Here is a 20,937-nt window from a genome sequence, read left to right on the forward strand (position 1 = left end):
TTCTTTGCAAAAGAGTATTCCAGACAGACAGTGTGGGAAAGTTCAGAATATGACTGCCAATTTGTTTGGCTGCTTTTTGCTATTTTTTATTCAATATCTGATGTATTGAAAATACAGGTGTAAACCACACAGTACTAAAAAGCTACCACAGATTTCTGTTTTAGCTGTAAATATTTCAAAAAGGTTCATGCCCTCTTTTGTAAAACACTTATTCCTTTAATAGGCACCCATAGGGTAACAAAATTGTGACTGATTGGTCCACAGGGATACTGTCTGTCATTGATGACATGTATTTAATGTTGCCTTGTACTTGTACTTCAGCAGACAGCCAGTGTATAGTAGCTTGCCATCTTGAAGATACAAGCTAATGTTTCCACAGTGTAGAAAACATCTAAGGCAGATACATAAGGTGATGTCAAAAGAGTAACAAATGCTTTTGATGTGCAGCGCATAAACGAGGATTTTACCATGATCAAAGAGTGCAAATTTCAACCTCTATGATTCTTACAAATGTCCTCCACCCACATCTGGACGTAGCAACTGATTTCCCCTTGGTCCATCACAGGGGAAGAAGTAGAGCTGGTTGTTCACACATGACCTCTGACCTGCCACTGGGGAGCCAAGGGGGAACAGCCTGTGTCTTGGGAGCTCTTGCCCTCTGATGTGATGGCTCCAGGCAGTGGGCTTTGCATGAACCCATCCCCCATGGCACCCCTCGCCACTAGATCCTCTGCATTATTCATGCAGCCTGAGATGGGGTCGGGAGAGAAACAGAATATGGAAAAGGAAGCACCAAGGTTCAAGACCTTCTCAGATCACAAGGAACTTCTGCTTAACCTCCCTTGAAGTGGCGAACACAGGGATAGAGCAGTTTTTTTAAGGAACTGGATCTGAAAGCAGGAATGGAGATCAATAGGGTTTCCCTCGTGGCTTGGTGGAGATCGCATTCACTGCAAGGTGATTGGTGAATCAATGTGGTTCCCATGGTTCACTTTGCCATTGTGAGAACTGATCCTCCGTATTGCAAGTGATACTGTCTTACGATCGGTTGAGTTGCTCTTATGTTAATGTTGAACCAACGTGTTACCCTGCAGGGATTGTACATACAACATCATGCCAACTTATATGTAAACATCGAATGCAAATATTGGAGAAGCTATATGACACAAGCTCTATGAGGGTCAGAGAGCTCCTATTTGATGTACTGTTTACAGACGCAGGTCAATACGATGTATTTATAGCAACTATTCGCTTTATTCTGGTGAGTGCCTAGCATGGTATCTCCCTCCATTGCTTTCCAAATACACTCAGACAATAAGTATGATAGGTGATGATTAGTGAAAAGCATATACGTGTTAAGCTGTTAATCCCTAATGCACACCATGCAACCTGACAACACTACACACCCCAGCTCTTAATACAGCTCTGCACATAACCTACTAATTGCATAATTGCCTGATTTGTTTTAACTGACAGTGGTGCCCTGGCCCATGACAGGGCCATCATTTGCTCATCCTCATTGTCAGCAATTTGCAAGGTGGATACCCCACTACACACCCACTACACAACATCCAGCGCCACAGTATTAGTGACAGCCATGAATTAAGAATGCATTGCAGAGGCAGAGAGATGAATAAATACAGCCGTTGCTAGGTTAATTCTGAGAGACATGGAGGCAGGCAGATAAAATAAACTAACAGCAGCAGGCTGTCCACCAGATAAAGTGGGTACTCCATCGTCTCTCTGCTGTAATTATTGGCTAATAGTCATTAACCTGGCAAACAGAGGTTTAGCTGTATTGTTTAAAGGACTCTGGGATGCATAATGACAGACTAATATGTCATAGCACTGGGGGAGATGGGGGAGGGGTGGATTAATGAGATTTTACTGGAGGGAGTGTACAAGAAGAGGTGGGGCACGCCTGGAAAATATAGGGGGAAGAGGGCCACATTAAGCTAATTGGAAGATGAGTGCCTACTTGTAAAAGTGCTTCTAATGGCATATTTGTTTCTCTCGCAGCATCACAAGGCTAATGCAGGGGAGTGGAGTTGTGAGACTTACTGTAGTAAGGACTACAGGGGCCTGTGTTTGTCTGCAAATGTGTCAGCTCATACTTCAGAAAGTCATATGGATACAATGCAAGAATATTATTTCTCACCTTTGTTTATTAATTGTTATGGGGGTTATCTGCATTTAAAAGTTCTGTCTCTAAAGTGATATACTGTAAAAGACAGTATATAAACGAGACACCGCAGTGGTTTATAAGAAACAGCCATGCATTGAAACACTTCTTGGCATAGAAACCAGTAGTGGTTTCCACATGGACTGAACTTTAATCAAGTTTGTCCCCTCACATCTTTCTCTAGATCAATTCACTCCATTTTTGTATTTGAGTTGACTCTGTGCTCCAAGCTCGACCCCAGCCCAAACTCTTGTTGACTGCCCTCCAAAACTCAATTGACCAGTGAACGATGAGTGCTTGGAAAAAGCCTCCTCTCAGACAGGGTCCAGTGCAAAGCAGAACTGCTGACCTGTTCTGACAGCTGGCTGGCCCTTACTAACTTTAATGGGTTACAGTTTGGCCTGTGTCATTGTGTTTTGCCCTTTGTTTGAGTTCATGAGTGGGGAAGTGGAGACACAGGGTTAGACAAGAATAGGATACAATGTTTGATTCAGTCAGTGATTGACACAAGGCTGGATAAATGCGTGTGGGTTTGGAGAGCAACTTCGGTCAAGTGATCTTGTTGATGTGTAAAAACTTGCACAGCTTTCATTAGTTTTATTTGATCCTATTACTTGTAGCTGGAGACTAATCTTTAGAATTTTATCAATGGAGCTCTCATTAAAATGACCTCCTTTTTGAAGCTTGTGGATCTTAATTCAATCTCAATTTGACAGACAAACATCAAAGTGAGGCAGGAAACTGATATTAAGATGTCTTGAACTGGATGAAAATCATCCAATCATCCAAAAAAAATGCAAGTTCTTTCTACTACTGTTCAGTGCTTATGAAACACAGACATTAGAATAATACACTTTACACTGCATTTTATATTTTTCATGCTTTGAATCAGTTAGAATTGTACAAATGGACGTCACAACTGAATCTCTTTTTTCTTTTTTTGTCACTAGATGATATTAAAAGACTGATCCACTTCTTAGAAGTACAGTTTCTTAAGAAATGTGGTTGTGGAACTATTTAAAGATTCACTTTCTAATTTGCTTTTATTTTTTTTGTTTCAATTAAATCAAATGGAAATACTAATGCCCAGATGGCCATGCAGTATGAAATAATAGTGCCCAGGCTAGAATTTAAAGTCATACCTCCAGGCAAAAACTCCAGAGCACACAGAATGAAAGTGTAAAATGTTTTTTAATGTATATTTAACAACAAATACCCCAGTGACTATTGATGTTTCGTCTCAGAAGAATCTGTTTCTCCAGTATATCTGAGGGCATGATATGAAACCACTCGCACTTTTATTTTTCTCTGTTTTTCTGCTCTTCTTCCTCTGTGTCTCTCCCGTACTATCTCTCTTTCGCTGTCTCTCTTTAAACATTTATCTTCTGTTCTCTCCTTACAGGCCCTTTGTGCTTTGTGATGTTGGTTTTTACAGCTTTTTACTCGCCAGAGTTGCCATTTATCTTTTATAGATGCCAGCAGCTAGGAGCACATACGAAATGTTACCATTTCACTGTGACTAATTGTCATCACTTGTGTTTCTCCCCTGATGTAACTTGTGCCTGGTCCCCCAGGAACCAGTGTGTGAAATGAAGTATTTACACTATGTCTCTCCTTCTCTCTCGCTATCTATTTCTATCTCGTTCTCGAAAGTGTTCATACCACACCATCTTATAAAACAACATCAGTGCCAGCAGTTACTGGATGAGGATAATTTTGTTGAGAGTTCTGTCATCAGTGCTATCAAGCTGGAAGAGATGTGGGTTCATATAAGAGGACAAGAGCACTGGGTCAGGCGGTCATTGCCTCAAACTCAGTATCTCAACCACAAATTCAATTTTCACGCTTTGCCAAAATTCTTTTACACATAATCCTTTGCCATCTCTTGATGTTTTAAAATATTCACATTTGAAAGGAGTCAAAGTTTTTTGTTTTTTTTTCAGTCATTAATGACACATCTCCAAAAGATGCCAGCAAAGTAAAGTTCTCTCTCTATTTGGAATAACGCCCAAGTCCCATTGGAGTACTTCTGTACTCTTAGAATGGAAACTTTCTCAACATTCCCAAGCCTCCAAAAATACAGGAACTTGAACTGCCAAGGATTATTATAAATAATCTGTTGTTAATAATTATTTGATAAAATGGATAGTGTCCCAAACAACATTGTTGTTTATTACAAAGTACTCCACATTAATATTTAAGGTGGAACAAGTTTTGCATCTTTTAAAACCATACAAACATATTGATATGATTGATATTTAACATAACACAGGAAATACATATATCCTTTATACCTTACTAACACAGAAGCGTGATAAATATGCAGCCTGTCAAATAAAAGGAACACAAGCTCAACGGCACTGTCAAGGCACTCAAACACAACCTTAAATAAACATGAGGTTTTTTTTTCTTTTGAATGTCCAAAGCCATTCCCTGATACGTAGTGTAGCAGTCCCATCCTCCCTCGAGCATTTCACAGTCTTAGGGATGGAAAAAGAAAAATGCCCGCCAGCCAAGGTTCGATTAATGGCTTACATTAATGATTCTATTATTTCTGTGAGACATTTTTCCCTTGCTCAGACAATACTGTAAATATCTCTAGGTACTGTTCATGTACAGAGGGAGTACCAGCAAGAGTTCAAATCTTTTACAAAGCTGTTTTTTTGTTTGTCTCACTCAATAGAAGTTGCAGGGACCTGCTAATCGTACCACCTCAGTGCTTTTATTTGTTTGCTTGAGACTCAATTAAACTCTTGCCTACCCTCATCACTATGTGATTAAAGATCACATTTGCAGGGCTGATTTATAGACAAAAATAAATGAGTGAAAAGTGGATGCCAAAGAGGGATAGTGGAGAGGGGTGGTTCAACAAAGCTCTGTTAGTTACTTGTCGCTCCAGGAGCCTCTGAATTTCATGAGCAGAAAAGCTTGCCCTCACAAACTAACCCCTGCTCTATGTTCTCCTTTGACCACACTGATTATGCACAATCAATAACGGTTTGTATTTCTGTCTTCTCTTTTGTCTCTTCTGGGGCATGTAGGATGCTGCAGGCAAGGTGCTGGACCGCTGGACCATCATGTCCCGAGAAGAAGAGATCATCACCCTGCAGCAGTTCCTACGCTTTGGTGAGACCAAGTCCATTGTGGAGCTGATGGCCATTCAGGAGAAGGAAGGTCAGGCAGTTACAGTTCCCTCCTCCAAGACAGACTCCGGGATTAGGACATTCATTGAAAGCAACAACAGGACCCGCAGCCCAGGGCTCCTGACACATCTGGAAAACAGTAGCCCATCCAGCATTCACCATTTTGAGAATATTCCCAACAGCTTAGCCTTTCTCCTGCCCTTCCAGTACATCAACCCAGTGTCTGCCCCCATGCTAGGCTTGCCCCCCAATGGCCTGCCTATGGAACAGTCTGCTCTCCGGCTCCGGGAGACCAGCCTGCCAAACCAAGGTGAACAAATGGACACCAGTGAGTCAGAAGTGTCCCTGTCACCATTTCGAACAGGCCAGAGCCCCAGTCGCGGAGCCCTGGGAGCCCTTAACAACAACATTGAACCTAAAACAGAGCCGAACAACAGGGCATCACCCATCTCACCAACCCCTTCAACCCAGCAGGCACAACAACAGCAGCAACAGCAGACACAGCTCCAGCAGCAACAGCAGGCAGGCCAACAGCAGTCCCAAAATCAATCTCAACAATCCAACAGCTTGAATGAACACCAGGTCCACCACCACTTCGTAAAGGACGAGCACTCTAAAACCATCAGTCATGCTTCCTTTAACTCCAAGATGCATCGCATGCGCCGCATGGGAGCCACCTCACGCAAGGGTCGTGTGTGCTGCAACTCTTGTGGCAAAACCTTTTATGACAAAGGTACACTTAAGATACATTATAATGCTGTACACTTGAAGATCAAACACCGTTGCACCATTGAAGGCTGCAATATGGTCTTCAGTTCACTACGCAGCCGCAACCGCCACAGTGCCAATCCCAATCCACGGTTGCACATGCCGATGCTGCGTAATAACCGCGATAAGGACCTCATTCGTGCCAATTCAGCGCCTGGTACACCTGTCATCTCAAGCACCAAGAATGGTGGCTTCACACTTACCAGCCCTGGAAGGCCACCACTGGGCTTTACTACTCCACCAGTGGACCCTATGCTTCAGTCACCACTGCAAAGCCCACTGGTGTTCCCCACCCTGAAGTCAGTGCAGCCGGTCCAGCCAGTGCCCCCATTCTACCGTACACTACTGTCCCCTGCGGACCTGTGCAGTCCTCCAGTGTCACTGCCCACCAGCCCAATCCTGCCCACCACCACCAACAGCACCACCCTGATGGACCAACAGCAGCAGATGTTGGCTGCAGCTGTGGCTTCGAACAATAATGTTCATGTGTCAGAGGCAGGACCCATGTCCCATCGCTTACATACACATAGTGCCAATCATGACGTCTCCACGGGAAACACAGACCCCACGCCCAAAAAGAAGCCACGTAAATCTAGCATGCCAGTGAAGATTGAGAAGGAGGTAATTGATGTGGCAGATGAATATGACGACAAAGATGATGACGACGATGATAACCTCCACCATAATCACCACCATCACCAGTCATCTCTTCTTCACAACAATATCAAAATGAATGGTAACTGTAACAGCAACAACAATGGTGGCAGTGGTACTGGGAACCACAGTGGTGGAAGTGGGCAGCAATCTCCTTCCCAAGATGAAATGAGCCCTGGCCTAGCTCTGAGAGGCATGATGAGACAGAGCGAAGATGAATGCAGGGAAGGGACTGGCAGTGACAGCAGGTGTGGAAATGATCTTCAAGGCTCCGGCGATCTACGTTGTATGGACAGCTTCACCTCTGAGGACCAGGACCATGAGAGAGACTTTGAGAATGAATCTGAAACCTCTGATTCCAAGATGTTCTACCGTGATGAGCTGATAGATGTGGAGGAACAGCAAAAACACATGAGTGGCGGAAGGGGTCTGGACAAGGAACACAATGATGAGGGTTGTGAGGAAGTTGATCTGAGAAAGGAAATGGAGGGCAAGGGTCATTCCTCACCCTCGCCTCATCAGCCCCCTATCAAGATCAAGGAAGAACTCAACGATCCTACTTACGACATGTTCTGCATGGGCCAGTATGGCCTCTATAATGGAGGCATGGCCGCGGCTGCTGCCGCTGCTGCAAGCATGGCTGCTCTTCATGAGAGCTTCATCTCTTCAATGGGCTACGGTGCCAGCCCACCCAAATTCCCTTCTTCTCAATCACCAGAGGGAGACCCATGCTCAAGTCCTGACCCCAAGATCTGCTATGTGTGTAAGAAAAGCTTCAAGAGCTCCTATAGCATGAAACTGCACTACAAGAATGTGCACCTCAAAGAGATGCATGTGTGCACTGTGGCTGGCTGCAACGCTGCCTTCCCTTCCCGGAGGAGCAGAGACAGGTTAGTGCTACAGATTGGTCATACAATCATTTTATTTCATTATAATTGCGACAGTTGCAGGTAGGTTCAATGGAAATGTTTATGATCTATTAAAATGAAAGGAATTACACTACATACATCAACAGAATATACAACTTTTTTGGAAGGATATAGTAGTTTTAAAAAATGTTAGGTAATAGCATTTTTTTAACGAGTTATGCCTTTTCATTTCATGTTAATAAAACAAGATTTAGCTGCAGTACTGCATTACTGTATGACATTTACCTCAATAGCTTTCACTTCACATCTGTCAGCTAACAGTAAATTGATTCAGGGACATCTGCTCCCTGTCAAGTCAAAGTTCAGTAGAGTAGGGTGTTGGGATGCGAAATCCATGCACACACATTCAAACAAGCACCAGGCCGTACACAACCCTGCAGCTGCAGTGTGTTGTTTACCTGCCCTCAGTACCTCACCTTGTCACAAGGAGGTGAGGGTGCATATATTAACATTGACAGCGGTTTGTTAAACCACTGCATTTATTAGCGCATTAGGAGGTGAGGCCAGCCATACTCACCTGGGCTTGTTAGCACATATCAGTCCCACACACTCACTCGGAATATATGTACTGTAGCAGCAGTGGCAGCAGATTGATGCCATAACACATGCTGGAGGTACATAAGATGGGATTGACTGATAAGATCACTTGTGCCCTGGGCTAGCACAGGCTCCCCTAAGGGATTGCAAACAACAATTTCTTTCATCATGGGAGTACTCTGAAGTTAAATTGGCCAGCATTCAATCGTATGTAAAGGTAGAATTGCTGTATATATATATAGCTAGTGATAGTATCCATTAGACCCACTGTTATGAGAGATAAGATAATTGCATAAAGAACAGTTGAATGGAAATTCAATTTTTAGGCTTCAGTAATGCACAAAATCATATCCCCTTGCTAGTGTTCAAATTATTCAGTCACACAGCAGGAACATGTAAAATGGCCCCAAACTATACATTCCCTCAATCTCTCATGCTTCTCTTTAAGGGAAGTCAGGCGCATAACAGAACAGCTCAGATAATACAAACAGATAATATAAACATACAGTATATACATATATATATACATCTTGTACCATCCATGACAAGTGACACTTTTATTTAAATAAAGGGCAAGTTGCAACACACTGCATGTTTCCAATTGGCAAACAAATTTTCCCAGAGGGTGCTGTATAATTTTACTCAGTGTTTTGTCTCACCCACACACTGGCTCTGCCCCTCCTCATCTCTTCCTCCACTACTGCTACCTCTCTCCGCAGTAACTCAATGCTCCTTTCCAACCCCTAAGTCTTTTATTATATTTGTTGTTTTGGTGGCATCTGTTCCTACAACAGTTTTTTTCATTAGCAGCATGTAAATAGAGCAGGTGATCCTGGGACTCTATCTGACAAGATGTGGGAGGGGGACAACAAGTTAGCAGTAGTGAAAGTGCAACCCTGCTGCTTACTTGACACAGCTGTGCCAACAACAGCAGCAAGATGACCACTGCTAACTGTTACAATAGCATGCATGATGTTGTGTACTGACCGGTGAGTTTATTAGCTCACCTCTATTGACAAAATTTTAGGAAAAGAGAAAGCCCGAGGCATGGCCGGCCTGCAGCGTAACATGTTCATGCACATGTATGCGCACTCACTTGTGCACACGGAAACACACAGATGCAAAAACACAGGATATGTTCAAATAGATAACAGAGAAAACTATTTGTACATACCTTATCACTTTGCAATTAGTCTCATAATGATGTGAAACTGTTGTTGGATATCAACAATTACCTGCCTTATCTGAACTTTTAAATAGCAAGAGGAGACCTCCACTGTGCATTAATAGGGCAATTCAACGTGATAAAAGATTTCAGTAGTAGATAGGAATTACACCTAAGCGTTAAGTGACATTTGTAATCAGCAAATCTTTCTCAGATTTGTATTGGTGCTGAGTTAGATACCGTGAATCAGACTGTTTTAATTTCTACAGCTGCTCCGCTTTTTGTCAGTTATCTAATTTGAATCCCTCATTTTGGAATCTGCTGTCATGATCCCAAGATGGCTAATGGAAACTAAATGAGGCAACAACAAAATATAAGAATCAGAACAGAAGAGATTGAAAAGTTGTATTTTTCACAAATATGCAGCCAGGTGTTTAATATCAAAGCCAGGGCTGAGTGGAGCGCTTTAGACAGGCGCAGAGGGATCAAAGATTCAACTGCAGAAAAGGTAACACCTTAACATGAACTCTTCCTATGCTCAGTCTCTTCCTGTGTCAGCTTGGATGTGTGAGTGTGTGATAGCTTGACGCCGTGATGAGAAAAACACCGGCACATAAATGCCATTCAAACATGTAAAGTGGCAGAACATATGGGAGATGGGGATAACTTTGTTGCGAGGAGGGACAATTGCTGCTGTGAACATAATGCATCTTTGATACAGTATAGCTCTGGGTGGGTGAGACCTAAGCACACTATTGTTTCCATACTTTTTCTGTGGGGGGATAAATTCCTGATAGCATATGGGACGTATTACTCTGCCGCTGGTTCAAACAGGGAACAAAACAACAGAAAGAAGGGCACTGCATAGCTAGAGGAATCCTGGGGCTTTGAGGCGAGTCAGTGCACGAGATGGGCTCTCATCAAATCTGTCCCTGGATAATCCTCTAATGACATAATGTATGTTTGAGTGTAATGGTTGCAATAAAATGGGAATATAATTTAGTTGTTTTCATAAGAGCATTTGCTCTGATTAGATTAAGAAACTGCGCATACGAAGATATTTGCACAAAATTATGATGAGAATGTTTGGAACAAGTAAATGAGATAATCCAGTCTTTCTCCAGATTAGATGTTTTGCCGTCAGTGACTGGAGTAGCGATTATTTGGTTCACCTCAGACATAAAGGTTTGATAAAAATATCACCTAATAAAAAAAAGAACTCTTTGAATAATAACCACATTGAATATTAATAAGAGGAAGGCAAACCAGTGGTTATTTGTTTTTGTTTTCACAGCTGAATAATATATGGTAAAGTAGCATTTTAATATGGCGCCCTGCCTGGCATCCTTTTCTCGAAACCTCCCAAACAGCTGTTGACATCCATCAATAGGGAGGTGCCTCGGCATATCTGATTGGTCCATTGACCGAGTGAAAAGCCAAAGGCACATAAACACACCATCAGACACAAGCATCAAAAGCTCCCGTATCAAAGTGAAGAAGAAAACGGAGGAGAGGTCATTTGATCTACAGAGAAAAACAAGCAAGAGCCAATGACATTGTCAGAAAATGTGCAGCCACGGAAAAAAGTATCACTAGTGTTTGTTCAGTTTGGCTCTCTGCCCTATTTATAAGACCGTAGGACTTTATACACACAAACATTAGTACACATGAAAACTGCACATGCACACACTCAGGAATACAGGAAGGGATAATTTAATGTGCCCTTGAGCAAGCATGTAATGTGTGTGTTTTTGAGTGTAAAACAGATACCAACACTAAGAGTGTGTGTATGTGTGGTTTTACAGCGGGGTGTTTTCTCCCAGCCTCCCAGCCGCCTGCTGCACGGAGGTAAATGATTGCATATTTATTGGGGGGAGCGAGCAGCGTCGGCAGAAGTGTTGAAGAAGCTGCATGATTAACTGCTGGAAAGACGCGCGTACCAGTAATCATCACCATTATTGGCCTCGTTAATCATATTTTTTAAACCGTTGACAAGACTCGCCTTACTTATCTCATTTTTATCAGCCTACAACGCTTCTCTTTTTTTTTTTTAACCTTCACTCAAACATTTTAACCTGCCCCTATGTCGCTATGGCAAGTATAGTAGGTGTCCTCCCTCTTCCACATTCCCATGGTGCAGCGGTGCACAGCCCGTAGTCCCTGCACGGGCCACTGCAAACGGAGAGAGTGAAGGTTAATTATGTTGGAGAGTCTCTTTCCTCCCCTCTCCTTCCTCTCTCCGTCTTCCTCGCTTTCCCTCGGTCCCCTCACGGCATGTGGGCCCAGCTCCGCTGCTTCACAATCAGCTCTCTGTTTGTCTCTTATAAACAAAGGGCATGCTGCTTATAGAGAGAATATATTAGCAAAAGCCACTCACCCCTGTTGAAAATATCCACTGATTAAAACACAGAAACTTGAAGTATTAGCTCCCCTTTGGTTTATCGTTGGCAGTTTTCTTGTGATGAATTTTGCAGAGTATAAGGGTAATTCTTTTTTTATTCTTAGATAAACCAATGCAAGCACACTTCAAGTCTTCTGCAAGTCTTCAATACAATTGTAGTTGGAAAAATCTAAGAAATGTTGTACATAGAAATGTTTTTCACGTTACATTTGATGTCTATGAACTCACTTACTTCAGGGATCCTCAGATCTTTGTTGTTGTAACAATGCAAAGTAGATATAACGGTGACAAAGAGTGATAAATGCTACAAACACTCTTGTCCTCCCACTTACACCCAAAACCTCATAATACACCCCGAATGACAGGAAAGACAAAGAACCACTCGTGTCAGTTTAATACCACTCAGCCTTCCATCTCATTTACACATTATGAGTCATTTAGACAACAAACACACACGTATACACGCACGCACGCACACACCCGCACTGACACAAAAACAAGGGCAAGGGCCATCAGATGAACCTAAAGATGATTAACGCCGTATGGGACAGGCACACTCTCGCTCTGCCTCCTCTGCACAGTCAAAAATGGGCTCTCTAGAGGCCTCCCCCATCTTTTGGGCAAAGATGAGACTGTCAAATTGGTTTGCCAGCCACATTACTGGCCAACAGGGAGGTAGAGATGGTGGAAGGAGGGGGTGGGGGATGGGGGCGCACACTAAGGACTTGGGTTTGGGGGTGGAAAGATAGAGCGTACTGATGTGGAGTGATGGAGGTGGAGAAGAGTGGGAAATGGGGCAGAAAGTCTAAATTTGATAAATTAAGGGATAAGTGCATTATGCCCACTGTGTGTAGATCCAGCTGACTTATTTTGATTATTTAGGGCAGGGAGGCGATGCCAACACAAGGGTTATTTAAGAGTTAAATAATAATATTTATGCAAATGATCATAAACTGGGCTCTTTTTCTCCTCTTTAGCTCTTCAGATTAAATAATTTCCAAATGATTAGAAATGAAATGTCATGAAGTGACTTTTTTCTTCCCTTTTTTTCCATTTTACATATCTGTCACATAGATTTTAAAGAAAGACTGCAGTATTAAAATGTGAATATTTTTCATCAGATCTTGTTGTTGTAATATTCTAACAATGTGGTGTGCATTTTGAGTATTTAAAATGGCTACTGTAGCTCTAGTGCAGACTACTTACTGCATGATATTTAGCATGTTTGACTTTAATATCTACAACTGAGATAGCCATGGTTAACTTAGAGCTTATTAGCAGTGAGAAGGTGTTGTTATAGAGATGGAGACATGTTGCAAAGGACCTGCCTACCTGAGCATCATCAACAGCATCCTGAACTTCAGGTTTAATTGAGCAAATGTGGCCCCGTTATACGTCAGAGCCTGTCGGCTGATATCTCTGCAAAATTGCTGCACTATTGATCCCTGATTTAGGCATATTTCAGACCATCTTAAAACACTCTTTCCTCTCACAGCCAAGCGTCCACACATGTATTTGGCTAGACAGGGATACAGCACCACAGAAATTGAATCATGACTCCCATATTTTAGCCATAAGCTAACACCATATGGATGCAACTGTTATATCAAAGGATAAAAAAGAACAAAGGATTTATATAGTCCTTTTGATCGAAGTCCGACTATATGGAAGTAGTATATTTTATGTTTTACCCTCACACACACACAAACGTGCAAATGCACACACACGCACACACACACACACGCGCGCACACACACATGCAGTGACAGCCGCGGCCAATCGATTTGCCACGCTCTCTCTCCTCAATGCTGACGATGCTTGAGTGGACGGGCTCCTGGTTGCCTGGTTCACAGAAAAGGGTCCCTCAAATGAATGTATTTTTACCTCTTGCAGGACAATGTCGGATAGGGAAGTAAATAATTAAAGGAAAGGGACCCTTTTTGACTGCATCAACCCTGCCACTGCTGGTAAGCTCTACTATCCATTGTGACTCCATTTTTGCCCATCCTGCTAAGGATGACCGTTTTCTTTTCTTTTTTTTTAATTTAATTTACACACATGTGACCTCCCTGCATGGAAACCCCCTCACATTAAAGGCACTGTGTGTTTGCATATTATTCTTATTGGATGTAAGTGCTGACCTGATATGAGAGGAATGGACCGTGTGTATGTCATATTTGACATCGGTCATTAGTTGCTTAAGTTTCCTTTCTGTGTTATGCAGTTTTGGTGTGACATATGTGCAGTGGGTCCTGGCAACTGTGAAATTGGAGCGAAAAAAAGCATTGAATTAGATTCTCCAAGCCCATTTCACCTTGCATCCTTTAGCATGGCTTTGTACGCTAACTGAAATCCTCACTTATCTTATCTTAGCTTAAGCATGGCACTTTCACTTAGTTTCCTTCATCGGCTGTAGCACACTGTGTGATACAGTTTGCCTTGTGTTTGGGGAAAAATGCCCATCTTAATTAAATCCAGGGCTACATAAAGACATGTTCATTGAGGTGCTCGATTAAGCCACCTCCAATAGGGAACGAATGCGATAATGCTGTCAGGGCCTAGTGCTAATATGCTATCCAGTTCCCCTCGATTATCACATTACCACAGCTCGAATCAATTGATAAACTCCCATTCAATATGGTGGAGTATTTAATTGAGTCAGAGTCTATTGGATTTGAGGGCTGTGCAGTGCAGACATGCTGACAGCGGTAAACACTGGCAGGATGCTCTCTCTCTCTGTGCAATCTTCGAGCACTTTTCTGTGGAGAGCTGCAGGGGGAATTTCTTTCTCTGCGTGACTGTCTGTGTACCCCGACTGATAGTAACAATAATTACACATGTAGTGGCTCTTCTATTAAGTACTTGTAGCCTGGTACCATTTAACAGAATTAAGACCATATGAAAAATATATTTTAAGTAATCTAAATTCCTCACACACTGGCAGCATTCTGATTTACAACTCTGACTGTCTCCTCACATTAGGCACAGCTCCAACATCAACCTGCACCGCAAACTGCTGACCAAAGAGCTGGACGACATTGTCCTGGACCCCCAACTCACGCCACTGCCCAAGGACCTGCGAGCCGAGATACTGGCCAAGATCTACGCCGGGCACCACATGGGCTTGGACCCTATGGCCGGGATGGGCTTCGGAGGTGCCAGCCTCGGGCCCACTGGCCTGAACCACAGTGTCCGTTCCCCCATGAGCATCGAGTATCCCCACCATCCTCTCAACCAAACCCTTAAACACCACCACACCAACGGCTTCTCACGGGGCCAGCCAGAGGACTACATGGTGTTGGACCTGAGCACCACATCCAGTGTTCAATCCAGCAGCAGTGTCCACTCCTCACACGAGTCAGATGAGGGCAGCGATGAAGGCATCCTATTGGATGACCTGGAGGAGGAGGAGGGAGAAGAGGATGAGGAAGAGGGCAACAGCGAAGGGGAGGACTGCTCCCAGCGCGCCGAGGGGCGGGTGGAAAGGGGACATCGGGATGAGATTGGAGAACTAAGAGGAGAAGGACATGGCGAGAGGTTGGAATCTTCCTCCTCACCATTCCTCCTTTCGTCCACCGGGGGCAGTAACTGTGGCAGCAGCGGGATCCTCTGCAACATCTGCCACAAAATGTACAGCAACAAAGGGACCCTGCGTGTGCACTACAAGACTGTGCACCTGCGCGAGATGCACAAGTGCAAAATCCCCGGTTGCAACATGGTGTTCAGCTCTGTGCGCAGCCGTAACCGACACTCTCAGAACCCCAACCTCCATAAAAACATGCCCTTCTCTACAATAATAGACTAAAGAATGACTTGCTACTCTACCCTGCTGTCAGTCTGCCCGCTCCTCCCTTCATTCCTCATCCTTATTCCTCCTCAAATTCGCTTTTAACCCCAGCCCAGGGCCATCTAATACAAGCTGAATGCCTGTATGCCTCCTGCCCATCCTCTGTAAGTCATTGCAAGACATTTAAGTCCCTCTATAAAATTCATTGACTCTAAATACAGTTTATTATTGTGATCTTTGACTTTTCCTTCCTTGGAAGAACAGGATGACGCTCTCGAGCATGGAGTTTGCTTTATAACAAAACTCCAGTTCTCTTTTTTTCATACGCCCCTCCATCTTTCCTTTCAGACGTGTCCCCACTTTGTTTTTATGTCCGTCTCCAAAGAATCTATTCAAACTCTTATTTGTGACTTTGCCTGCAGAAATGATAGTATTGAAGAAAAAAAGAAAAATCTTCTTGTTGTATTTGTGTAATGATAGCTTTTAAAATGAACCCCTTACAAAAGCATGACAGCTTCATTTGTAAATAATGTCCCAAGAGGCTTTTGGTGTAAAAGAGTTGTGTTGATGGTTGTTTGCTTCTTTTTTTCTCTCTCTTTATGGTTTTATGTTACAGTCCAGTACAATACTTCCAGCTATAGGCAAGACAGAGGTAGCATCTTACTAGCTTGACTCATTTATGTTAGCTTCAAAGACACGTTTTAAACTGAGTCCTAGGAAAAAAAGAATATCATGTGGCTTGTTTTATCTACTTGTTAGATATTCAGAGGTTGCCGGCATGCTTTTTTAGGCTCCTACACTGATATCATTCTCTGTATTTCTATTGTTTTTTTTTTTTTTTTTCGTCTGTTATGTTTATGAGCTTTAGTATACCAATTCAGTTTTTGCACTTTGCATCTATACAAGGGGATGTGTAATATTATTATAATGAGGACTTTTGCAATGGTAAGTTTAGGTGTTGTTTGGGGTCACTGACGGCTACAGTGCCAAGGGAAATGACAGTACCTTCAAAAATACTTGTGCCAGTTTCTTTTTGCACGTGCTCATTTTCAAAACACAGTCCGGCGACAGAGAACATCTCGTCCCCCCTAAACAAAACCTGAGATCTTCACCCATCGCTAAACAACGCATTCAGAGTGTGTCCACAAAGTGTCTCGCTTCAAAACGAATCCAGATGTGACTGAATATAAACTGCTGTCTCACATACAAAGAGGTGTTAAATATTGGTAAAGGCTCTCCTCCTCTTTTTGTTTAAGGAGTTATTTATGTATGGTTGCCATTATGATCACAAAAATAACATCAGAGGTTTAGTGGGGTAATCTGTGCAAAGCATGGCATTATTGTGACATTGTCAAACAAAGTTATCAATGCAAAGACACATGTTCGTTCTCTCAAAAGGCATTTTAATGAAAAATGACTGCCCCGTAGTATTGAAAAAAAGAAGAAAATAGTCCTTCAACTGTGACCAAAACAAAAACGTTTGCTTAAGAAAAAAACTTTTTTTCAGTGTGACATTGTACTTAAATCATGCCCCATTGGATTAATATGATGCACTTGAGTCTTAATTGTTTTGCTGTGATATGTTTGGTATTGGTTTCCATTGCTGTCCACAACAAATGTACCTTACCATTTTTTCTGGCTGTTGGTTGCAGTCATTTTTAACATGTCCACAACTGTCTCACGGTACAAATTTTTCCAGTAACTGGGCAAAAGTAGCCAAGGGAAGGGGTATTTATTGGTGGGTGATGTATCTTCATTGAAATGTTTTTGTCCAGTATAAGAATATTTTTTTGTTAAAAAAGACAAAAAATAGAGATTGTTCCTCAGTTTGACTTCTTTGTCAGTGTATTAGCATTGCCATGTGTTACTATACAACAAGATCTTCTCTTACTTGACTGGTGCTACACACAGAGGGAAAAATATGCAGTGTTATGTGGTGTGCTGTACAGTATTCACGACACCCTACATCCATAACAGTGTTGAGTTCCATTTGTTTCATATATGCCATTTTGCAATATAGACATGACCTGTTCTCGTGAAATATTTCATGTCCCCTTTTTTTTTAAGACTCCACCTATATGATACATGCAGTTTTCAGTCCTCTCTTCTCAGAGATAAAGAGAGCGAGACGGAGAGCTGAGGCTGATGGAAAGGTTGCGGAGGTGGAAGGCTGACTATGGAGGAAAGGATGACAGCAACGATCATTAAAAATGTGCTGCTTCTCCGTTACCTGGAGGCGTCCCTGCCATTCCAGCTTCTTCTGTCTAATAACTCACTTGTCACTTCGTTACACTGCCAGACGCCAAGGTTGCTGACGAGACTGTGACACTGACAGAAAGAGGGAAAAAAACAGGAATGAGACGGCGTGCTCCGAACAATTCAATTTGACTCATTCAATTTGGCTGAATTCAATTCATCTTTTCATTTTCTGCGTGCGCTTATTCTTATTCAGGGTCGCTGATAATTCAATTCAATTCAGTTCCTTGCTCTCATTCAGTTTGTCTCTTTGTCTGTCAGAGCACAGTCATTTAACAACCGCCTTACCCATTTCTTCAACCCGCCACTCACTTACCACCTCCACACCCCACAGCGCAGGTCCTACAGGGACACACACTAATAGTGTATGCTTAAGTTCACCGGACGGCCATGGCATAGGAAAAAGGGATGGGTAATTGCCTGTTTATCCCAAGTGAAGGGAAAATTGAGTACAGGAACCCCTGCCTTCTCCCAGGAGTGGGTTTCACTGAGGCGCTCGCTGCCTCATTCACTCATTCAATCCCCCCGGCCCTCGCTCTGGAAGAAGTAAAAAAGTGCTACTCTAGGAACCCTGCTGACAGCTGTCTCTCTAACACACAACCATACGAAAGCACACACACACATACACGCACACGGAGGAGAGTGCCGCACACTCACATATGCTTTCTACTTACAGGCCAGGAGGATGACAAGAACTAGATGACTTGTTAACCTCTAGTGATGGAGGAGATGGGGGGCAGAGAAAAGAGTATTCTCAGCACAGGAAATGAAACCCTCCATCTAGTATTAACATCATAGCTGCTGCCACAACACAGAAAGCTAACATTCCATTATGGAGAGTGGTGTGAGCACACACTGAGTCAGGCACGGGAAGTCCAATGTTTTTTTTTTTTGTTATTATTGAGACAGTTTTTCATAAAAGAGGGCAATGACTAATTAAGAAAACCCTTGGAAAAAGGACCAGCAAGCTCATAAAATGGATTTGAACCCTCCAGAATTAAGACAGCTTTACATACATATCAGAAGTTATCTTAACATAAATGTTCTCTGCCCAAATAACCTCAACTTCTATGCCCTTCGTGATCTGAGAAAAACAAGTTTTCAGACTTGTTTTTGTGGACTCTTAACAATTTCTTTACATCCTGTTCCTTGCTGTCCGTTTTTCTCAAGCAGCAGCTACAGTGCATGACCTCTCCAGAAGTGTACTGAATATCATAGAACAGATTCTCTCACAACACCCTTCTCCTACCTCCTACGGGCTGCTTTCTGAGTCCTGCACGGTGCTGGTCATGCCAGCAGAGCTCAGAGCTGCGAGACGCTGGAAACAGAGCTGAGAAAAACATGCAAACGACTGTCCAACATAGCCAGGCAGACAGACGGCGAGAAAACAGAGAGAGAAGGGAGAGATGGCTTAGAAAGTGGTCTGGCCGGAGCCTCGCGGCAGTCACTTAACAAGGCAGGGGAGAAAGCGAGGAACACAGGGAGAGGAGAGAGCAAGAGAGCAGCAGGGCCAGGACTCCCCAGGACTCGTCGCCAGCTTCCTCTTGATTGCCTGCTGGAGAGCGATCGAGCAACCCCTCGCATTTCCACCCCTCCCCTACACTTTCCTCTCCTTTGAGAAATGACCACCAATTTCCCCCGCTCCTCTGAGAAAGCCCCCAATCCAATCCTTGTCCTTTTTTTCTTTTTTCCTCCAACCACATGGGCCCAGGTGCATTCTGCTACCTAGTGACCAGGGTTGTGGATGCGCAGGAACACGTCACTTAGAGAACCTCTTTGGCCCCAGACCACTGGAGTGAATCTTTAATATTTGATTAGACGAGCTTCAAGCATCAATTATTCTGTAATTCAACATAGCGCGCAGAGGGTGAAGGCAAACGGTTGAAGCCTCTGACCTGTTAATCACTGTCCATTTTGTTCACGTCACAGAGTGAGTGAGTACAATAGGTGTAAGCGGCGAGGACGAGAGGTGACACCGCATGCAAACTTGTCCAGTTAATGTAGCTCATGGAACAAAGTGGGATTCAAATGTGCTGATGGGACATAAGAAATATGCAGATAGAAGAAAAATACACACACGCGTGGGTTTGTATAGATGCTTCAGTCTCATGTGTTACATTAAAAAAAAAAAAATACCCTCATTAATTTGAACTGGAACCTGTGAAATGTCAAAAAAAAAAAAAAAAAAAACATACTGTAAATCCATATAATGTTTTCCATTGTGCCAATTATATTTTACAGTCTTAAAATATAAATAAGCTTGAAGACCTGGTGAATTTAGATTTTTTTTTTGTTCTCACACTTCTTTTTGTGTATCAAATGCATTTGTGTCCGTGTCTTAAAAGCCTGTGTTATGGCACTGGCACCCGACAGCGCTGCATGGCTACACAGTCGCACTGCAAATAACACTTTGGTGTCAAAATGGTGATTTGGAAGCCTCATGAATACTGTATGTTACCTAAACAGGTGTTTCCCATTTGCAGACAGGAGGAAAAAAATGGTCCTCTTTTTAAAAGACTCTTGTTTCTTTTCTTTTTTTTCTCCTTTTTTTTTGCCTTTCTTGTATTTGTTTCTGTATCATAACTGTCTATGGTTTTTGCATAAAATGCATAAGGGTTTTGGGATGTAAATGGAATTTTATTCATATTTTGTCCAAATACCTCTTGTAATTTGTATCAGAATTCTTGTACAATTTTTATATTAAAGATTTATCAGTCACTGGCATTTTGTCATCGCATTTTATTCAAACATGAAGGAGCTGCACTTATAATCGCTGAATTGTGTTATTGTGAACATCTTATTAAAGAAAAATAGCCTGACAAGAAACTGTTCTCTGTAATGTATTTAAAAAAAAAAAAATACAGAGCCCTGAGACAATGTGTCAATCAAGCCATTTTAACAAGACACTGTGATTTCAGCAGGTTTTACCGGGCTCTTTAATTACCCTTTGATAAAAATCACCAGGGAAAAGGCTATCTTGACCAATTAGTGGACGATTAGATTAATAGAGTTATTAAAAGATGTAATGGCATGAAGAGAAGGTGCTGCTGGTCTTGGCAAATTAGTGAGATGGTCACTGAAGGAGGGAAACAAAGGACACAGAGCACCTTTGTCT

General features: G+C 42.6%; 1 protein-coding gene across 6 annotated transcripts in view; it reads left to right on the forward strand.

Moving 5' to 3' along the window:
- The window catches only part of bnc2 (basonuclin zinc finger protein 2), a 165,490-nt gene extending 144,947 nt beyond the window's left edge, over positions 1 to 20,543 (forward strand). For 5 of the 6 annotated variants that reach the window (XM_030417353.1, XM_030417343.1, XM_030417359.1 and 2 more), the window contains 2 exons: positions 5,224 to 7,637; positions 14,762 to 20,543. In XM_030417353.1, coding sequence (XP_030273213.1) covers positions 5,224 to 7,637; positions 14,762 to 15,584 — 3,237 coding nt within the window. In that variant the 3' untranslated portion in view covers positions 15,585 to 20,543. Of the gene's footprint in view, positions 1 to 5,223; positions 7,638 to 13,672; positions 13,747 to 14,761 lie in introns of all 6 variants that reach the window. The other variant, XM_030417385.1, reaches the window with a different exon arrangement.
- The last annotated feature ends 394 nt before the right edge of the window (positions 20,544 to 20,937 follow it).

The sequence above is a fragment of the Sparus aurata genome, chromosome 1 (assembly GCF_900880675.1).
Source record: "Sparus aurata chromosome 1, fSpaAur1.1, whole genome shotgun sequence".
NCBI classification, from domain to species: Eukaryota; Metazoa; Chordata; class Actinopteri; order Spariformes; family Sparidae; genus Sparus; species Sparus aurata.